This window comes from Megalobrama amblycephala, linkage group LG1, assembly GCF_018812025.1.
Source record: "Megalobrama amblycephala isolate DHTTF-2021 linkage group LG1, ASM1881202v1, whole genome shotgun sequence".
NCBI classification, from domain to species: Eukaryota; Metazoa; Chordata; class Actinopteri; order Cypriniformes; family Xenocyprididae; genus Megalobrama; species Megalobrama amblycephala.
Genome location: NC_063044.1, coordinates 20,958,477 through 20,977,895, shown reverse-complemented (window position 1 = coordinate 20,977,895; position 19,419 = coordinate 20,958,477). Strand labels below are relative to the sequence as shown.

General features: G+C 37.8%; 2 protein-coding genes and 1 pseudogene across 3 annotated transcripts in view; all 3 read left to right on the top strand.

Annotated features, from left to right (window-relative positions):
- LOC125245221 overlaps positions 1–2,391 on the top strand; it is a 28,335-nt pseudogene extending 25,944 nt beyond the window's left edge.
- The window catches only part of LOC125244061 (stonustoxin subunit alpha-like), a 1,172,099-nt gene that overhangs the window by 1,033,408 nt on the left and 119,272 nt on the right, over positions 1–19,419 (top strand). The window lies entirely within an intron of this gene.
- Positions 6,018–18,782, top strand: LOC125244502 (gastrula zinc finger protein XlCGF57.1-like). Its single transcript, XM_048154578.1, has 3 exons — positions 6,018–6,069; positions 6,584–6,776; positions 14,214–18,782. Exons 2-3 carry the CDS (start codon positions 6,584–6,586, stop codon positions 15,290–15,292), a joined length of 1,272 nt encoding a protein of 423 aa, XP_048010535.1. The 5' UTR covers positions 6,018–6,069; the 3' UTR covers positions 15,293–18,782.

Here is a 19,419-nt window from a genome sequence, read left to right as displayed (position 1 = left end):
AGTTTTCTTTATTTTGCAAAAAGCACAACATTTTGTTTTTACTGTGAGTGTACACAAATAAAAGAAGACATTCCACAGTTTTTAATAATATATAACTCTTATTTGTATGACCAAAATTGCTGTAGTATTTTTACTTTCTTTCACACTGGTAAGAATAGAACAAGGTGGTATCACCAGCGCGGCCATCTGACCTCTGAGCGTTAACACCCTAGAGCAAGTAACTTACGATGACAAGAAAAACCTGTCCATATTCACTTTCCAAGAACTAAGTCAGTGGTTCCCAAACTTTTTCTGCTGGGCCCCCCATTACTCCAGATGTCTGTGTCAAGAAACATTTCTAATTATTTCAATGTTAAAAACAGTTGTATTTTTCATATTTGTGAAGAAACTATTTTTTCAAGATTCTTTGATGAATATACATGCACCCTCTCAGACATGACCTTGATTTAAAAATGATATGAATATTGTAATATAGTACTACTTAACTTTAGCCTACTTGTCCATCTTAACTTGTTTGGCTTCATTACCCACCTTTGTACTAGGTGAATCTGAGGGCGAGATATGTCTTGTCATATTGTCTCGTCTTTTCACTGCAATGGATGTGCCCTGGATGCCACAACAGCTGCTGTCTACTGGACGCAACAAAGCAAACACTTGCAAATTCCATTTGTTTTTTTGTGTCAAAGTCATTGGAGTGTGTCTGTGTCCGAAATAGAACAGGGCATCAGTTTACTGTCCAGGATTTGTTGTGATGTGTTGCGTCGTGTTGGGTTCTATTTTCTTGTCTCGCTGCGCTGCTCACGTCAGCTGTAGACACATTGTTTTGGTATTTGTAAATATTAAGCATATTGATCATCTGCTTTACATTGATCGGGCACCTGCAGTCCTTTCACAAATTTGTACATGAGGCAGAACCATGTATCGTTTATTTATAGTTTTACACGGCTCCCTGCAATGGAATTCTGATTCTTCAGTCGTGCCAACTAGTGGCCTGTTATTGCACAACAACAATTACAACCACAAACAGCTACAACTAATGATGGAGCACTAAAGAGGGTTTCTTTTGCATAATTATCTGCTGAATGTACACTATCCCTCAGCCTCAACCCCTTGCGCCCCCCCAGTTTAGGAACAACTGGCCTAAGTGATGTTAATTATGTGCTCTATTTTTTGTTAAATCATTCTTTGTGAATATTTGGCTTATATGTCAAATTTATAACCAATTCTTTCCCCCAGTTTGACTTTGGCAGGCTGGATGCCTAACTACCCCACTGCCCTCAGAAAGCCCCCTCCCAAGGTGAAAGGCCAGATCCACTGAGGAAATTAATCCTAGAGACCCTACCTGATGTGAGCACGACAGGTGAATGGGATGGCTATCCTGAAACTGTTGAGCAAGGATTGTGCAGACCGCGTGAGTTTGTACATCACTTGTGTCATATTACTCTGTATAACAATGGCTTACTTACACTGCTTTCATTCCTCTGCTTTGCAATATCTGACTGTTACATTATAAAGGACATTTAGCAAACTGTAAGCATAGTGTTGCTGTGGGCTCTTACAGAATATTAGTGTGCTGTCATACGCAGTGTTTTAAACATTGTTATAATTATAAACATGTTTATTATCAACATGTTACTTACAATTACAATCTTGATACCCTGTCCGTAGTACCCTCTGGGACAATGCCCAGAAAATCTACATGATGAAGATGTCCCCTGCAAGCTCCTAGAAGAGTTTTCAAAAGGATCTGGGGGAGTTGTCAGATCTCATAGAGGAGCGGAACAAGAAATTGGAGCTTCCCTACACCTATCTGAGCCCCAAAAATGTGGACAACAGTGTAGCCATTTGAGAAGGATACAATAGTCCTTCTTAATATGTTTGTCTTTCTAATAATAGCTTTGTCATTAAAAATAATGGCCAAAGCAAAATTAACTCAAATCAAGATCACTGATATTGCCTTTCAGGGACAATAATATAGATAATGTGAAAGGCACTGCTTAATATATGTGATGCATTTAAAAAAAAAAAAAAAAAAAAAAAAAAAACTTGTTGAGTTCTGAGATATAAGTTCTTATGACTGTAGTGCCACCTAGTGACATAAATCAGTACAATCCTGCAATATTAAACATTGCATACAAATGTACATTTCTTTTTTAAAATCAAAGACAACTTTTCACATGTTTACTGTAAACTGTCACATATTATACACTTGTGTGATAAAACTAAAACAGGCCCATCTTTGTTGATTGTGCCTTTGTGTTACAGTGCAAAATACAGTATGGTGCAATTATTTGTTGTTGTTTGTTTATTCCAAAAACAATGACTTACTCAGTTTAGAAACCAGCAAACAAGAGAGGATCCACTCCAGACAGGGTAAAATTCCATGTGCACCTCTAGGCATATGAATTGTCTATACATTTAAATGCCCTTTTTATTTAAAAATGTAGGCCCAGTTTCACAGACAGGATTAGGCCTTAGTTCAATTAGGATATGTAATTATAAGTATCTATTTTAAACATACACTAGAAAAACACATTACTGGTGTGCATCTTGAGACAAAACAATGGGAATGACATATTATGTCAGTACAAGTTACTTTCAGTTAAAACAGGCTCAAATGTGCATTTTAGTTTAGGACTAGTTTAAGCCTTGTAAGGCTTGATTTTCCTGCTAAATGAAAACTGAGATCAAGCATCCTGCAATAAAGCAATAAAACTCGCCTAGAGAAGAAGATCTCAGAGAAATAGCAAGGGGCCAACGCCTTGCCCTAACTCCAAAAGGACAACGCCTCCCCCCACCACACACACACACAAACTCTTCTTTCCCCCTGACTGAAAGTTATTCAACACGTATAATGTAACTTATGTATTTATTGTTTTTCCCTTTTCATGTTTGGTATCATTTTAAAAGTCTCAGTGCGGTTGGTAAAATGGTCTCAATTTCACAGCAGTCACTAGAATTATGAAGAAGATGGAAAATTAAGGAAAATTCTGTCCTCTTTTTGGGTGGTGTCTCTTCTCCTCTCCCCAAAACAGGTGTTGGTGTAATAAACATTTACGATCCTTTTGTTCTGGTTCTGGTATAAAAGGTAAAGAGCAAAGCAGTCATGTGGGATCATCTGTAGCCCCACAGAGATGGGTGAATGTCTGAGGACACTCACCCATCCCTGTGTATATATACATTTCTTTGAGTAATCTTTCGATGTTATGCATTTAACATTTCTGAATTGGCTTTAATTGTCTAATTGTAATGTAATTGGCATCATATATTTTTACTTGACAAATAAAATGTTATATTTGGTTTATTCTGTATTATTCTTAATCCATTATTTCTAGTAGATCAAAGCGAAGGTATTACCTCAAATCTGTGTTCAGGATTGTTCATACGAAAGGTTTAATAGATGGAGCATGGGGCACGTCAATTAAGTCCATTTTGATTTCTGACTATCACTGCCTTAAATAAGTTGCAGTTTTCGTAAATATATAAAAACTATGCTTTTTGTTACGAGTAAGCAGAGCGCGACCGACTTAAAGGTAGATATTTACCCTGCATCCAATGTTTAAGGTCAGACTGACGAGTTTGTGTCCGGGAAGAGTGCTCAAATCGGCCGAAGTAACTCTTCTAAAGCGATACCAGGACTGCAGTGAACAAAATAATTGAAGATATAAGGTAATCAGAATAATCGAATATCTAAATTAATACATAACAAATGATTAATTTCTAATTGGAAACACAACCTAAGAGTAATAATCATTTGAAATAGGAGTCAGATTAAACGAGTGAAATTAAGTGAACATTCAGAGACGCTGAAAAGGCATACACGCGTTAACCTTCGCCCAGGCGTGTCGGATTCCGTTTTTGGGGAGATGCGGGGTTCCTTACAGCCTAGTCTGTGAAACCGGGGGAAATTTCTCAACATTGTCAGCAAAGAAGCTAAATCTATTGTGCACAGTTTTGCACAATACGGCTACGAACGTGCGTATTGGTGTCTTAAATGTGTGTTGGCAGTGTGTGAACACAACCATCCTACAATGAAAAAAATACACTCACTCCTCTTTTTTTAAAATCCCCATTAAACCAAAGGGGTCTCATTAGACATCCCGTTTTGATTCTCTGACAGTCCTGCATTACCATAGTTTCCGCCCTCAGCAAGTTGTATGCTGTCTTCCATTTTCTCGACACTTGAGCAGCTTTATCGACAACAATGTCTCATAGGCAATCCCGGTGTTCTGTTGTTGGATGTAAGAGTGAACATAGGAGTTTTCATTTTCTCCCAACATCTGGGTCACTGAGGATGCAGTGGATTAATATTTAAAGGTAACGCGCTCTAAAATATACACAAATTTGTGTATGTCTGCGCAAATAATTTCAATCCAGACTGTTTTGTGAACAAGGCGGATGCAAAGGGACAATACAAAATGTCTCAGGTTACGTATGTAACCATAGTTCCCTGAGAACCAGGGAATGAGACTCTGCGTTGAACACACAATGGGGAACGTCACATGTGACCCGATGTCTGAAAGCCAACTATCCAACAACTCCAATCCCTATTGGCCGGCGACAGCCTATGATGTAATATGGCGTGACCCGGAAGTATAAAGGAGCGCCTGGAGAAACAGTCAGTATTGTAATGTCTTGAGGGACTGTTCTGCAGGCAGGCAGCCCGAAGCATGGCAAGGAAACACAGAGTCTCATTCCCTGGTTCTCAGGGAACTATGGTTACATACATAACCTGAGACATTCCCTTTCGATAGGGAACTTCAACTCTGCGTTGAACACACAATAGGGAATGATATACACCACCATGCTTAAGAAGAGTGCATGCCAAATAATATGGCTGACAAAACGTTGAGCAGTTTCGAAGGAAACGCTTAGCAACTCACCCTCGGGTCACACCAGGCTGTCAGTGACAGCCTATCTGTAAATTGTTATTTCTATAAACCTTTACAATGTGACCAGAAGTTACCTATCAGTTATTTTTTATAAACCTTTACAATATGATCAGTTGTGAAGGGTTTGTTTTTATCTTTACAATGTGGCCAGATGCTAGCTGTCAGTTTAAAAAAAAAAAAACATATAATGTGAGCTCTTACAATTTAAAGGAATTAAGTCTTCTGATTTAAATGGAATAAGTCATGTCAAGTTAGCAAATTAATTCTATCTTGGTTTATTACATATGGAAATTAAATGGTAAAACACATGAAGGTCAGTAAAAGGTGCAGCTTCCTGATAACAACAAACACTCTTACAACTGATTTTATCACAACTTATTAAACTGTACATTTTCTAAAACACAAATCACAAAGGTATCTTGTTTAACAAAACTGATTTAAAATAATTCCAGTCTTCTTCACTACATGCTGCTCTATCAACTCCTGACAGTCCCATAGTTTCCTTTGGCCACTTCTTCATATCGTCTACCCACGTTAACAATGACAACATGAGACCATCTGATCATCATAAAGTTTTCTCTGTGCTCCCAATTTAAAACATTTACTGCATTAACGTTATTTGTCATTTCGCTAAAGTTATAGCTCGCTATAAACAATCTTTTAACTACAGATCTAGCTACCGGATGTGCCGCGTCAGTTTAGCGGAAGTCGGATGACAAAATGCGGAAGAACGGAGAATTAAAAGTGGGCGTGGCAGAATAAGGTGATTAAGAATCTGAGATATATACTGCATGGAGATAGAACAGGTATAGTTTTGAATTTTGCATAATAGGTCCCCTTTAAAGACTTGAAAGAGAACTTTTTACACATTTTTTACCCATTTTAGACTCAAATTAACTTATATGTGTGTGTTTGTGTAGGTTAAACACTAAATTTTATTATTAAAAAAATTCACAATGACTGACATTTAATGTGTTTCAATTCGGACACATGAATGAACTCATACAACCTTTTTAACATGTTTGTATCATAGTATGGTTCAAAAACAGTATAGTAAATTTTACTATAGTATTTTTTTCACCTGGCATTGTAGACAAGACTTTTATTTTGTAGTGATGACATGACGTCATAAGACTGCGCCGAGCTCCTGCATCTGCTGTGATTCTGCTGAAGAAAGGTTTGTTTTAAGAATTTAACCTGTTTTAATCGATAGAAACAGTTCAGTGATTTATAGTTGTGTGTTTTGTTTTAAACGAGCGATGTTATAAGTTAGTTACTATTTAAAATAACATTGTGATTCTTTATCTAACTGTAATGAAGGATATTTGTGTGAGTAAAACTGATGAGAAACAGCTAAACCTGCGTCTCATTTCTCTCTCTATATATATATCATACATCAGTTTATCATGAACACGAGTTCAGTTTTGGAGAGTCATGATGGAGAAACTGAACTTTTCAACTCCGAGTCAATTGAATCAAACACTTTGAGAAATGATTCAGTGAATCACGACACATGCTGCTCAAACAGTGAACATGAACGACAACAACAAACACTAGCAAACTAACTAATCATGTTTTCATCACTCATAAATGCCTAAATATTAAGTTTATTAATTTGCAGCGTTAGTTTTGAGTGTTTTTTTTTCTCTAACCGGGTCATTAGACCAATAACTGTTATTCTCTTATTAAAGATGGAGTTCATTAAAGAGGAGGAGAGTGAAGATATAAAGATGGTGTTTATTAAAGAGGAGACTGAAGACATGAAGATGGAGTCTATTAAAGAGGAAAGTGAAGATATGAAGATAATTATTAAAGATGAGACTGAAGACGTGAAGATTGAAGAAACATTCAGAGTGAAACATGAAGAAACTGAGGAACAAACAGGTTGGTTTTATTCTCACAGCTGAACTCAGTCATTTGATCATTATTAAAATGTCCAGCTCTACAGAAATAGAGAATATGCAGAAGTATAATCTTACAGAAAAGTGTCCGAATTCACTCAGTCGGTTCATTGGCTCCTTCAAGTGGACTTACTGTAGAGCTAGAGTTAGGGTTTGGTTACTTGTAATTAAACTCAATACTATGTGTGTAGTGTTTCTCAACGGGGCCTTCAGAGAACAAGATTTCTGAAAGGGAGTTGTTCAGGTGTTCTTGGTTTAGGTGTTCACACGTTTACACCAAAGATCCAGGCAAGACAAGATTAAACTTGTAATTACTTGCAAAAGAATTGCCTACAACATTCTAAAATCTGCCAGTTTAATGCGACATCAAAGCTAAAGTTTCTTTTGCAACGACCAGCGCTCAAGCGCTGACAAGAATCTCGCAGCAGAGGAATAGGAAGTTGACAAGCCATTAAAAAGTATATTAAATTAAGAACTTACATTTTCAATAAATAATTTTAAGCTATAACAAATCTTTAAATTAATTAAACTAACTTTTATTTATAAGGTGAAACATTTTTTAAACTTTTTTAGGCATTAATTAACTAATGCCTGATGCCAAAATGTTTTCTTTGTTCACAAAATAATTTACTGGTCAGGCATTATTGTTAACTTGCAAGACTGTAAGGAGAAAATGACAATATGATGGATAATATAAATATATTTGGTAATCACATTTAGGTAATGTATTAATTCCACCGTCACACCTGAGCACGAAACGCTACTCGGATACTTTCAAGATAGGTAAAAATTAATAATACAATATTAATTTAATTATTAATTTACCCTTGTTAGAAGATTGTTTCTATTTTACTAATTATAAACATAAACTAATTTTAATTGTATTTATTATACCACTGATGAATACACAAGGTGTTACCAAGGTATTTAGGCCTATAATTACAACGTACTTTCATGAAAAATACATTTATAAATCATGAATGTTTTTTTTTCTTCGGCCAGGGAGAAAGTCGGAAGTTGATTTGTTAGCATATTTTAACTAGATTTTCAAATAGATAATGAAAAAAAAAATGGAAAATGTTTTTAAATGCTGGCTTTATTAAACTGTTTTAAACATGTCAATAAACAGTCTCATATGCTCATTTATTTTTAATAATTACTACTATTTATTAATTTAATTAATTTAACTATTTTCTAATTTAAGATTTTTACATTTAACAAATTAATCAACCATTTAACATAAAACAAGAATTGCAACATTTTTTTTGATTGATATTGGTATTACTTATTCTTTCAGTTTATAATGTGTCACAACAAATCCTGCATTTCAGTCTTCCATGCATAATAGCTTCTAACATTTAGTCACTTTTCTGTTCAAAATCACAGTCCACAAACAGTGAATTCAAAAAAAGATCGGTCCACTTTTGCACGGGCAAATATACTATCATAAAAAATGGCGCCGCCGAACAAGAAAAAATGCAGACAATGTTCTATTGAATACCTTAATTATGGATTTATACCTTCTCCTACCAATGCCCAACTCCCAATGTGTTTACTCTGCGAACAAGTGTTTTCAAACGAAGCCATGAAACGTCTTCATGTCTCAAGGAGCATCTTATGAGGATCCACCTAGATAAGGCAGATAAGGACTGTCCATTCTTCCAGGCCTTAAAACACGAACACGATAAGCAAACAAACAAAAAAATATGATAAATGCCATTAAAAAGTTTCCACGATAAATGCTATTAAAAAGTAATTTATTCATTTTGAGCAAAATGCGATTTCCATCGTGTTATTTTCTCCTGTGTTCTCCCTTTTTTCCCAAACGTGACAAATGCCAGTCTCCTTTTCTGCAGAACGCGATATATCCGCTTAACCAATCACAACGCACCATTCCGCGCACTAAACAGTAACGGATGCTCTCTGAATACACCCGGCTTCCTAATTTTCCTAATCTGCTTTGTACTTTGATTAAAAAAACAAAAACAAAAAAACAGAAAGACCGAAAAATGAATACTTTTGACGGCACTGATGAATCTGTGGTGGTTTCTGCGGTGGGGAAGAGATGCAAGTCATCGAAATGTAATCGTGAGGAGATCAAGAATAGGCACTCGGTGAAGCTGTTGTTTGATTCATGACAGCATCAAACATCAAACACTGTTTCCATTAAATGTGATCCTGGACCACAAAACCAGTCACAAGTCACACGGGTATATTTGTAGCAATAGCCAACAATGCAGTATGGGTCAAAATTCAAAATCAATTGCTCTTTTATGCCTAAAATATATTAAGTAAAGATCATGTTTCATAAAGATATTTTGTAAATTTTTTACCTTAAATATATAAATGTATTTTTGTAAGGAATGTATGCCAAGGACTCCTGTTTGTGTGTCTCTTTAAAAGCCAATAGTAATTGAAACTAAGTAGATAACACAATAATTTTGCATACAAAATCAGAGACTTCAGATGTTCAGATCAAGCCTCCAACATGCTCCTGTTGCGTTATTTTCACCCTCTGCACAAATTGAGTTTACAACAAAAACAGCGCACATGCGCTAGGGCTTGCATAGACTAATCGAGTAGTTGAGAGATCGACTACTTCAACCACTAGTCAGCGCTATTGGAAACCTGAATGAATATTGATCATTTTGGATCCACCAATTGCGCTTCTGATTTGAAAGTGAAATTCGCAGGTTTTGTGTGCGCAAGATGTGAAGAATTCTGTGGTCCAGTTAGTACGGAGGTCGGCAACCCGCGGCTCTTTATCGCTCTCCTAGTGGCTCCCTGGAGCTTTTTAAAAAATGTATGAAAATGGAAAAATATTTTTTGTTTTCATATGGTTTCTGTAAGAGGACAAACATGACACAAACATTCTTAACGTTTTCCAATGCTGTAAAAATGTGTATAATAAATATTAAATTTCAACATTTCTGTCAACGAAGATTTGCGTCATAGCTTGCGACACACGTTTCAGTGCGGCGCGAGTGTATGCATCGACGTAACTTTCCCGCCGAAAGCGCGCTCCATCAGCTGGACTGAGTGGCAAAAAAACCTGCTGAGTGACTGGATTTAATTTGGGAAATTGAGAAAACGCGAGTTAAACAAATGAATTACACTAAAGGTTGGACTTGAAAGTGTTTCTTACAACTTGTCAAATAAACCTAATCCCTGCATATTGAGATGTAGCCAGGAGTCGTGTTTCCTGACATTTATATGTGCCTGATTTGACGCCGGGAAATACATAAAGCAAATCTGCCTGTGAATATTTTATAGAACTACAATATAGGTAGGTTTAAGTCCACGTAATCACTTATATCAATGTTATGAGCAATATACACGAGTATATCGTCCAGCCCTAAAACATATAGTTTTACAGTACGTTATAGTTTTTGTCAGAACAACAACGGAGTGTTTATTTTAAACTTCCTTCCGCCACACAATTATGCAGTTGGTCCAATATAACTCTAAAACGATGGTAAATATTTAATTGATGATTTGAGAGAGCGAGAGCGAGAGAGAGAGAGTCAACCTGTGTCTGGTATAATATATAACAATAATATTATATCAATATAGGAAAGCGATATGTCCTTTTCCGTATATTACACCACAGATTCCTTTTGCATTCCTTTCAATTTAAAAGTCTCTTGTGCTTCATATGATGATAAATGCAAATCCATATTACTTAATGTTTCTCTGCCTGGAGTCCAGCTGTTTCTGTGAATTGAATGAAAAGGATTTTAAAGAGCACCTTCCTAACTCCATTGATCCATTTGCTTATTTTTTGAAGTGTGCTGGTTTCAGCAGTTTTTAAATATATACGTAAGGTTTATTATTACTCAGGAATAATAGATTAATAAGACCTCATTATGTAGGTATTAAGAGCCAGCGGCAAATGTAGTCTACTGACCGGCCGCTAGTCATTTCAAAACAAATGATAGTAGGCTAATATAGCTAATATACACTTACAGAAGTAGTATTTGTAAAAATTACGGTTGATTTGGTCTGTGTTGCCTTCATATAAGGCTTATATAAGGCTTTTATTTTTTTTGCGGCTGTTTATTTTAAAACCAGAGAATATAAGATGGTAAATATTTAATTGATGATTTGTCAACATAATATATAACAATACAATATATATGATTTTACCTCAAAATCCAACAATTTGTTTTTTGTTTTTTTTGGTCCAATATGGCTCTTTGAACATTTTGGGTTGCCGACCCCTGAGTTAGTATTTTCACCCCATAATGGCGGCCACGCTACTGGAGCGCCATCTAGTGGCGGTTACCCAAAGAGTATCAAAGTGTCGCCTCCTGGGTTCTAAGCTCTTTGGTTTAGATCCAACCCTGATCAAACACACCTGCCTGCAATTATCAAGTGCCCCTGAAGATCTTAATTCACTGCTTCAGGTGTGTCTGAACTCTGAATGTACGTAGATCTCCAGGAACAGGACGTCTAGTGTTTCATTTCTATTCAACTGTGCTCCGTCTGTTTGACGCACTAGTTTGTACTGGTATTCATTCACTGAAGTCTGTGAAGTTAACCATAGTTACAGTATAACCAGTTTTGTGCTGAGGAAAACACATCTCATAAGCACTCATTCTTTCCGTCTAATGTCACTAGTGTGATCGCTCTGTACCGGGCCCTGGCCTGTTTGAAGGGGCAGTGAGATCGCTAACCGTGCCGGAGTACAGAATGGCTTACTTACTATTGTGTGTGCTATGTCTGACATCATCACAACAACAAATATCTTCTATTACTTATTGAATAGTTAAATACTTTCCAATTAATTTAATTAATTTGAGTATATTTAGGTTTATATTGTGTCTGGTATATAAACCTTAGTGATGAACAGACATTGTAGTTTGTAAATTCCTCCATCAATGTCAGCAATCTTCTAACAGGCTGGTGATCTTAACCAGATGTGAAAAATAAAGGATACATACAAAATGTGCAGCGATGGGTTCTTTTGGACCAGGTTTGAAAACCACTGCTGTATAAGATCTATAGACGGGCAACTCTGGTCCTGGAGAGACACTATTCTGTAGAGTTTATCTCCATCATTGATCAAACACACCTTTAAAAAATTAACCCAACCCCAAAATGTAATAGTAAAGGCTGATTTTTATTTCTGTGTTGCACCTACACCCGAGACACTGCGCAGTAGTCTATACAAGGGGTGTGCACAAATAGTCCAATATTTAAATATTCAATCTGTAATTAATATTTGAAAAAATAAAAAGACTATTTGAATTTTACTCTGTTGCTTTGCAGGCCGTAATGCAGTGAATCCATGATAAATCCTAAGAACTAAAACTTGCAGTTATAACTAAATGCACTGGGTGGCGCTGTGGAGCATGTTTAAAAGGTTTATTTTATTTGATCGTCACAAAATGTTATCACCTGCCTCGTGAAGTTTGGAATTACTTAGATGAAAATGATCTTACAAAATGGAATTACTTTTGATCAAATGAATTACTGAAACTGAGTTATCATAATATCACCACCATAACGAGAAAGCACGTGAAATCAAAACACCCGTCAAATGAGGAAAGACAGCTGTCCATCACTGCATTCACGACAGGTAAGCGCAGCTGTAACCCAAGTGAGCAGAGAAGATAACTTATGTGATAGCAAAATGATTTTGAGACATATGCTTCCTTTAAGTTTCATCGAGGGAGATATATTTACGAACAGAAAATACAAAGTGCTGCTGTTAGAAACTTAGCTTAGCACAGCGTTGTGTATTATCGTTATCTTTGTGTCTCTGCAACGTCTGTCAGTGCAGCTTGTTTTCTCACCCGAGCATGTGGATATTATAGTTTTTTTCTCAACATGAACATGTGAAACAATATAAACACGATAATCATATACTGACTCGAGTGTATTATGTACATTACATTTTGTATGATAACTGGCGCTGTCTGCTTTATTAGTGTTTTTCCCGTTCGCGCTGCTTGAGCTTAAATGCTTTTGTCCTTTATATGTGTAATGTATGGGACGGGACAACGGAGTTGGAGATCCACATTCAGGCTTTATTATTAGGATGAGCGTAGTCGTACAGGCAGAGGGTCAAACGCCAGCAAACAGATACAAGAAGGCAAGGCAAAAGAATAATCCAATCACAGGCAAAGGTCTAGGCAGGCAGCAAACAATCATAAACAAGAAAACAGTCCAGGGTCAAAAACACTGGCAAGTATCAAGGAACATGGAGACAAGGTCGGATACAAGGCTAAATGATAGCTGTGTCTCATTTTGAAGGCTGCTTCCTCCAGAGGTCGCATTCGAAGATTGCATATGTCATTGAGGCTGTATCATTTCAGAAAAGTAGGACTCTCTGAACGCGACCTTTTGAATGCGTTTTTCTTTCACAGGAATTCGGAGAATGCATGAGGTGTATCCTTCGCTGCTGCAGATAGCCCACAATTCTTTGCGTCGCTGTTAACAACCGTCATTTATTTGAAAAAAATAAATAATAAATGGTGGCATCTGCAAATGTACATTCAAGCGAAGATGAGTTTAAATGTAAGTAGTTTCAAGCTTGTTTTTGTTTTAAACTATATTCTTCCTAATATCCTCCTCTTTTGTCTCTGTAACAGATATCTGTTGTACATAAGCCAGCTCTTCAAGCATAATCCAAAATAAAACAAGTAAATACATTTTCTTTTCAAATTACATACAAATTTATTAATAATTTTCATTCATTGGCTGAGAGCGCAACTCTCAGAACTCGTCCTCTTGAGGACGCAGCCTTCGAAATCAAATTAAATGAGACCCGGATAATTTAGCAATGGGTGTGTGTGTGAGTGCAGCTTATAAAGTGTCACTGATGGGAAACAGGTGTGAGTGAATGATTGGTTCCTAGGTTGGGGATAGTGGGAAATTAAGTCCATATGATGATAATAGAACATGGACCCAGGGCACATGTAACAATATGTTTTGTTTGCATATATTGTTTAATGGTTTGAACTCGTCTCCTGCCTCTCTCTCCTGCTGTAGACCTCGCTGAACCACGCACCCCTTGCCACACACTCGCTCTTCTCCGATTGCTCCGCACCAATTTTTTGACCCAAGAGAGGGATTCTAACAGACCAATCACAGCGCTTGCGGTCTGGGTAGAATTAACGTGTTACATTTTTTTTTGAGAGGTGCACATCAGGCTACATCATAGGCTACATGTGGTACTCACAGCCAATATCGTACCTACGGGGTACACACGATGCAGAAGTAAAAATCAGCCTTAAGTCTTCAGGAATGCTTGAAAATTAGAGGCAGGTGTATTTGATTAGGGATGAAACTTAACTCTGCAAAAGATTGGTCCTCCAGTACGAAAGCTGCTCATCCCTGATCCATTGGATACAAACATGTTGTTGGTTTTGATACTTTAAATGTCTAAATTGTTCTATGTCTATTTTTGCTCTAGACCTGATGGCATTGAAAAAGACGAGTCATGAACTTAATGAAAGGCAAGAAGAGGAAAAACATTATTATAAACATTTCATGACTGGGGAAAGAGCGACACAGGCTTCCTCACAAGAAAGAGCTCAAAAGACTGGAACTAAAAGTTATTTCACCTGCCAACAGTGTGGAAAGAGTTTCACATGTGAAAAAACCCTTAAAGTCCACATGAGAATTCATACTGGAGAGAAACCTTTCACCTGCCAACACTGTGGAAAGAGTTTCAGACATAAAGAAAGCTTTAAAAACCACATGAGAATTCATACTGGAGAGAAACCTTTTACCTGTCAACAGTGTGGAAAGAGTTTCACACGTGAAGAAAGCCTTAAAATCCACATGAGAAGTCACACTGGAGAAAAGCCATATATCTGCCGACAATGTGGAAAGGGTTTCAGTGACAAAGGAAACCTTACAGTCCACATGACTATTCACACTGGAGAAAAGCCTTACACTTGTCAAGAGTGTGGAAAGAGTTTCAATAGAAAAGGAAGATTTGAAATCCACATGAGAATTCACACTGGGGAGAAACCTTTAAGCTGCCAACAGTGTGGAAAAAGTTACACATGTAAAGGAAGCCTTAAAGTCCACATGAGAATTCACACTGGAGAAAAGCCATATATCTGCCAACAATGTGGAGAAAGTTTCAGTCTTAAAAGAAGCCTTAAAGTCCACATGAGTATTCACACTGGAGAGAATCCTTACACCTGCCAACAATGTGGAAAAAGTTACAGATGTAAAGAAAGCCTTAAAGTCCACATGAGAATTCACACTGGAGAAAAGCCATATATCTGCCAACAATGTGGAAAAAGTTACAGATGTAAAGAAAGCCTTAAAGTCCACATGAGAATTCACACTGGAGAAAAGCCATATATCTGCCAACAATGTGGAAAAAGTTACAGATGTAAAGAAAGCCTTAAAGTCCACATGAGAATTCACACTGGAGAAAAGCCATATATCTGCCAACAATGTGGAGAAAGTTTCAGTCTTAAAAGAAGCCTTAAAGTCCACATGAGAATTCACACTCGAGAGAAACCTCACACCTGACAACAGTGTGGAAAAAGATCAAATGAGAATTCACACTGGAGAAAAGCCATATATCTGCCGACAATGTGGAAAGTTTCAGTGACAAAGAAAACCCTACAGTCCGCACTAGGGATGCTCATTTCGGTTAAATTTCTCGACCGACAACCGACGCTCGTTATCCGATTATTAACCGTTAACCGATAAGATTATAATATTGTAAAGCCTATATGATGATAATATGACATATATAGGCTATGACATTAAATAAAAAATACAATTGACGAGTGTCTGTGTCTTCCACGGGTTTATTTTAACATGCAAACAGCAGCATAGAACAGATAAACAACAGAACCTGGATTCACATTATCAAATTGTCATGCACCTGCAGCGTTTCTGACAACAGAAAAAAATAATTTCAATAAAAGGCATAAAATAAATAGGCCTACACTAAATATTTTTCACTTAAATGTTTAACAAATTAAGATGACAAAACAAAAACACGGTGAATCCATTGAAGCTTTGAACAACCGGTATTTTAGACATTTTTTCCGTCAAATAAAAATAGCAGGCCTACCTCAAGGATTGTTATTGTTATGACCACGGACGGTGCACATGTGCATACCGAACGCGTCTTTCCGCGCTCATGGGCAAAGGAGTTTCTTTGAAAGGCTCGCGCACGAGACTAAGCGGAATGCGGGAAATGAAGTATACCATGGCCCTAAATTGTAATGGACTGGAGCTCACGGTTCACATCGAGAGAAATGGGAACGCGGGGGCACCACGATGCGACCGCAAAAGGCACTTTCACTTTCGTGATCAAAGTGCATGCCACTGGTAAGCTTTGTAAATGCAGTATTACAGTAGCTATACACATACCAATTAAACGCGCAGGTCTCCTCTCGTGCGTCCTCCCCACTGTGTCGCCGGTCGAGGCAATAATTTTCGTTTCGCTTTTAGATATCTCTTTTATAGATGCCATCAATGCTTTTAACTCAAAACAGTCCATAAACTACAAATCCTCACGAAAACTTCAGTCAAGCCAGCTCGCGCGTCAATCTGAGAGATCAGCCTCTTACCTTAAAGTGTCAAATTTCTCGGTTTCTGAATGGACGGTTTTGCTTGATTGACAAACGCTAACGTTCGGCCACGATTTATATACCATCGACCTGTCCTAAAACGTTAGCACGCTGTGATCGATTGCTTGGAGATCGCCTGTTTCTCTGTTCGAGAGCGCATTTCCTCTTCTTCACATCTGCGACAAAACAGTTGATTATTTATGAACGAAAGCTCACAGAAACGTGAAAATGGTCTCATTTGAAAGAAAATATCCTAAGCTAAAAGATGATATATTGTGACTGATTGAAGCAGCCCTTATCAAAAGTGCGGGGGTCGATTTCTGTCTTTTCAAAACTGCGGGGGTCCTCCTGATCCCCTGTCCCCCGTGCCAACGGCGCGCCTGACCCTTTCTATCGAAATGGTCAGTAGGCTACTTCTTTTCGCTCGCTTCATTTTGCTTGTTGCTTAGCGAAATATGTCTGGCACGTGTGAAACGCCCCGCGAGTTAACAAATAAGCATATATGTATATATAGCATATTTTTCTATAACCATGCAGCAAAAAAAAAACAAAAAACGTTTAACTGATAGTATTAATCGGTTAAAATTCTTACTTTCGGTTAACGGTTAAACGGTCAATGTGAGCATCCCTAGTCCGCACAACTATTTACACTGGAGAAAAGCCTTACACCTGCCAAGAGTGTGGAAAGAGATTTAATCGAAAAGGAAACCTTACAGATCACATGAAATTCACACTGGAGAATAGCCTTACACCTGTCAAGAGTGTGGGAAGAGTTTCAACAGAAAAGGAAGACTTGAAATCCACATGAGAATTCACACTGGAGATAAACATTATGCCTATCAACAGTGTGGAAAGAGTTTCAGTCGAAAAGAAAGCCTTAAAGATGACATGAGAACTCACACTGGAGAAAAGCCTTAAGGAAGGAACACGCCAAGCCGAGAGTCAGTTGTCGGGTAGTTTTTGTTAGTTGGCCGACTAAGGCTATGTCCACACGAAGCCTGAGCTTACAATCTTTTTTTTCTCATATCAAGAAATATCTGCATCCACACAAAACCTCTGAAATGAATCAAAACGATGTATGACAGACCAGTATGTGGCGCTGTAATTCAGCCACAGAGATACACTTAAAGGAGCAAATAAGACTTGGAGCATGAGCATAAACCTTGCGCTCTGTATACAAACTACAGGTGCTGGTCATATAATTAGAATATCATCAAAAAGTTGATTTATTTCACTAATTCCATTCAAAAAGTGAAACTTGTATATTATATTCATTCATTACACACAGTGTAGTGTCTGGATAGATCAGACTAGTCAATAAACTTTGGGATTTTCAGAATGCTTTTAGCCTGCTGAACTGTGTTTGTAAATCACGGATCGGCTCTGTCTGGTCCAATGAGAGACAGGCACTTTGGCACTTTTGTGGACCCACTAAAGTTAAACAGAGAATCCCACTTCCTAGCTCTGGAGACTTCAAAAGGGTCCACCCCCTTTTGTGGGTCCAGACAGACCAGCCAAATTCCAACACACACCACATATACACATACACGCACCCACAAACACACACACACACACACAAACACACACACACACAAACATGCTTAGAGATTGTACAGTTATTCTCAAAATATGACTGTGCCAAAATGTACCCATTGTGTATTTTAAGTGCATGTATGTTGTCCTAGGTTTAGACTTAGTTTAAATGACTGTAGTTGTGCTAGTGTCATTTCTAATGTTAAAAAATTTGACTGAATTATAACTTCCCTTGTATGCCTTCCCCACCTGACTAGCTTGGTCTCTATGTAAAGCTCTCCTTACGCCTCATTCAACAATGTATGTCACATAACTGTAAAATGAATTGTTCTATTTTTAATGGTACTTCAAAGAACAATGTACCCTGATCTAATACACTCATAAATTATGCAAATCAAGCCACAAGACAAAGAAAGTTTGCCCACCAAACACTGCACCCTGACCATTGGTTGTTCCAACCAAGGAGGCGTGTTGGCTTTGTTTGTCCATAAAAGACAAGCACAAACAGTTGTGCTTTGTGTTCTCTCGATTTTCTCTGAATCAGCCGTCGCCTTCTCTTGTGCACGTCTCTCCTGGACGTCTCAGGCGACCGCGCTCCCATCACGTGCGCATCTCCTTTCGGGATCACCATCTCCAGCAAAACAAACGTTCAAGTCCTCAGTTAAAATCTTCCAGCGGAAACGGAAGAAGCCAACGAAACTGCAGCAGCACTGAATCTTTTGAAACTCAGCGCAAACTAATGAAAGTACCGTTTCTCTATCATTAGATGCGATATACCTAATCTACTTAAAGGTGATAAAGAGGATCTTTTCGTCGACTGAGAAACCAAAGACTGTAACTGAGTTTTTGAAATGAGCGCATGCGTAAGAACAACCCCCCCTCCTTTCGAGGGAACGCCTCCCAAAACTCGTTCACGAGTATTGGAAAACGAGTGTTTACCACCGGCATTCGCTGTATCGTGTTAGTGGATTCATTATGTCGGACTCACCGCAGGTAACTCATAATCTGCAGTTGTTACTCCTGTCTCCTGACAAAAACATCGCATGCGGCGCCTGTGGAGTGTGGAAAGCTACTGGAGTGCGCAGCCGCGCTCGTCTCTCACAAGGAGCGTCATGGCAGTGATTGACAAGCCAGAGGGCCAATCCGCGCACGTCTCTCACAAGGAATGTCACGGCAGTGATTGACAAGCCAGAGGGCCAATCGTTTACGCGATGATCGCGTAAACGATTGGCTGATGTTTTTAAGGCCCTACCTCGTGCACAGATGATGTATATTAATATTATTCCTTTCAGTGCACCTAATAAATAGTCTTTTATCAGTTAGTAAAGACAGTTTCAAGTAATATTGCAAAAATGTATAAAACAAAACATCCTCTTTAGCACCTTTAATGAAACAGATTTTCTCTGCTGGCTCTCAAGGACTGTTAGTAAGTTTTGCTACTTGTTTTCTCTCTTTCCCTTTCTTTACTTTAACTTCTGTATATATGTATATGGCCTGTGTATATTTAGCCGTATAACCTTTGTATTATCAATTTCATAT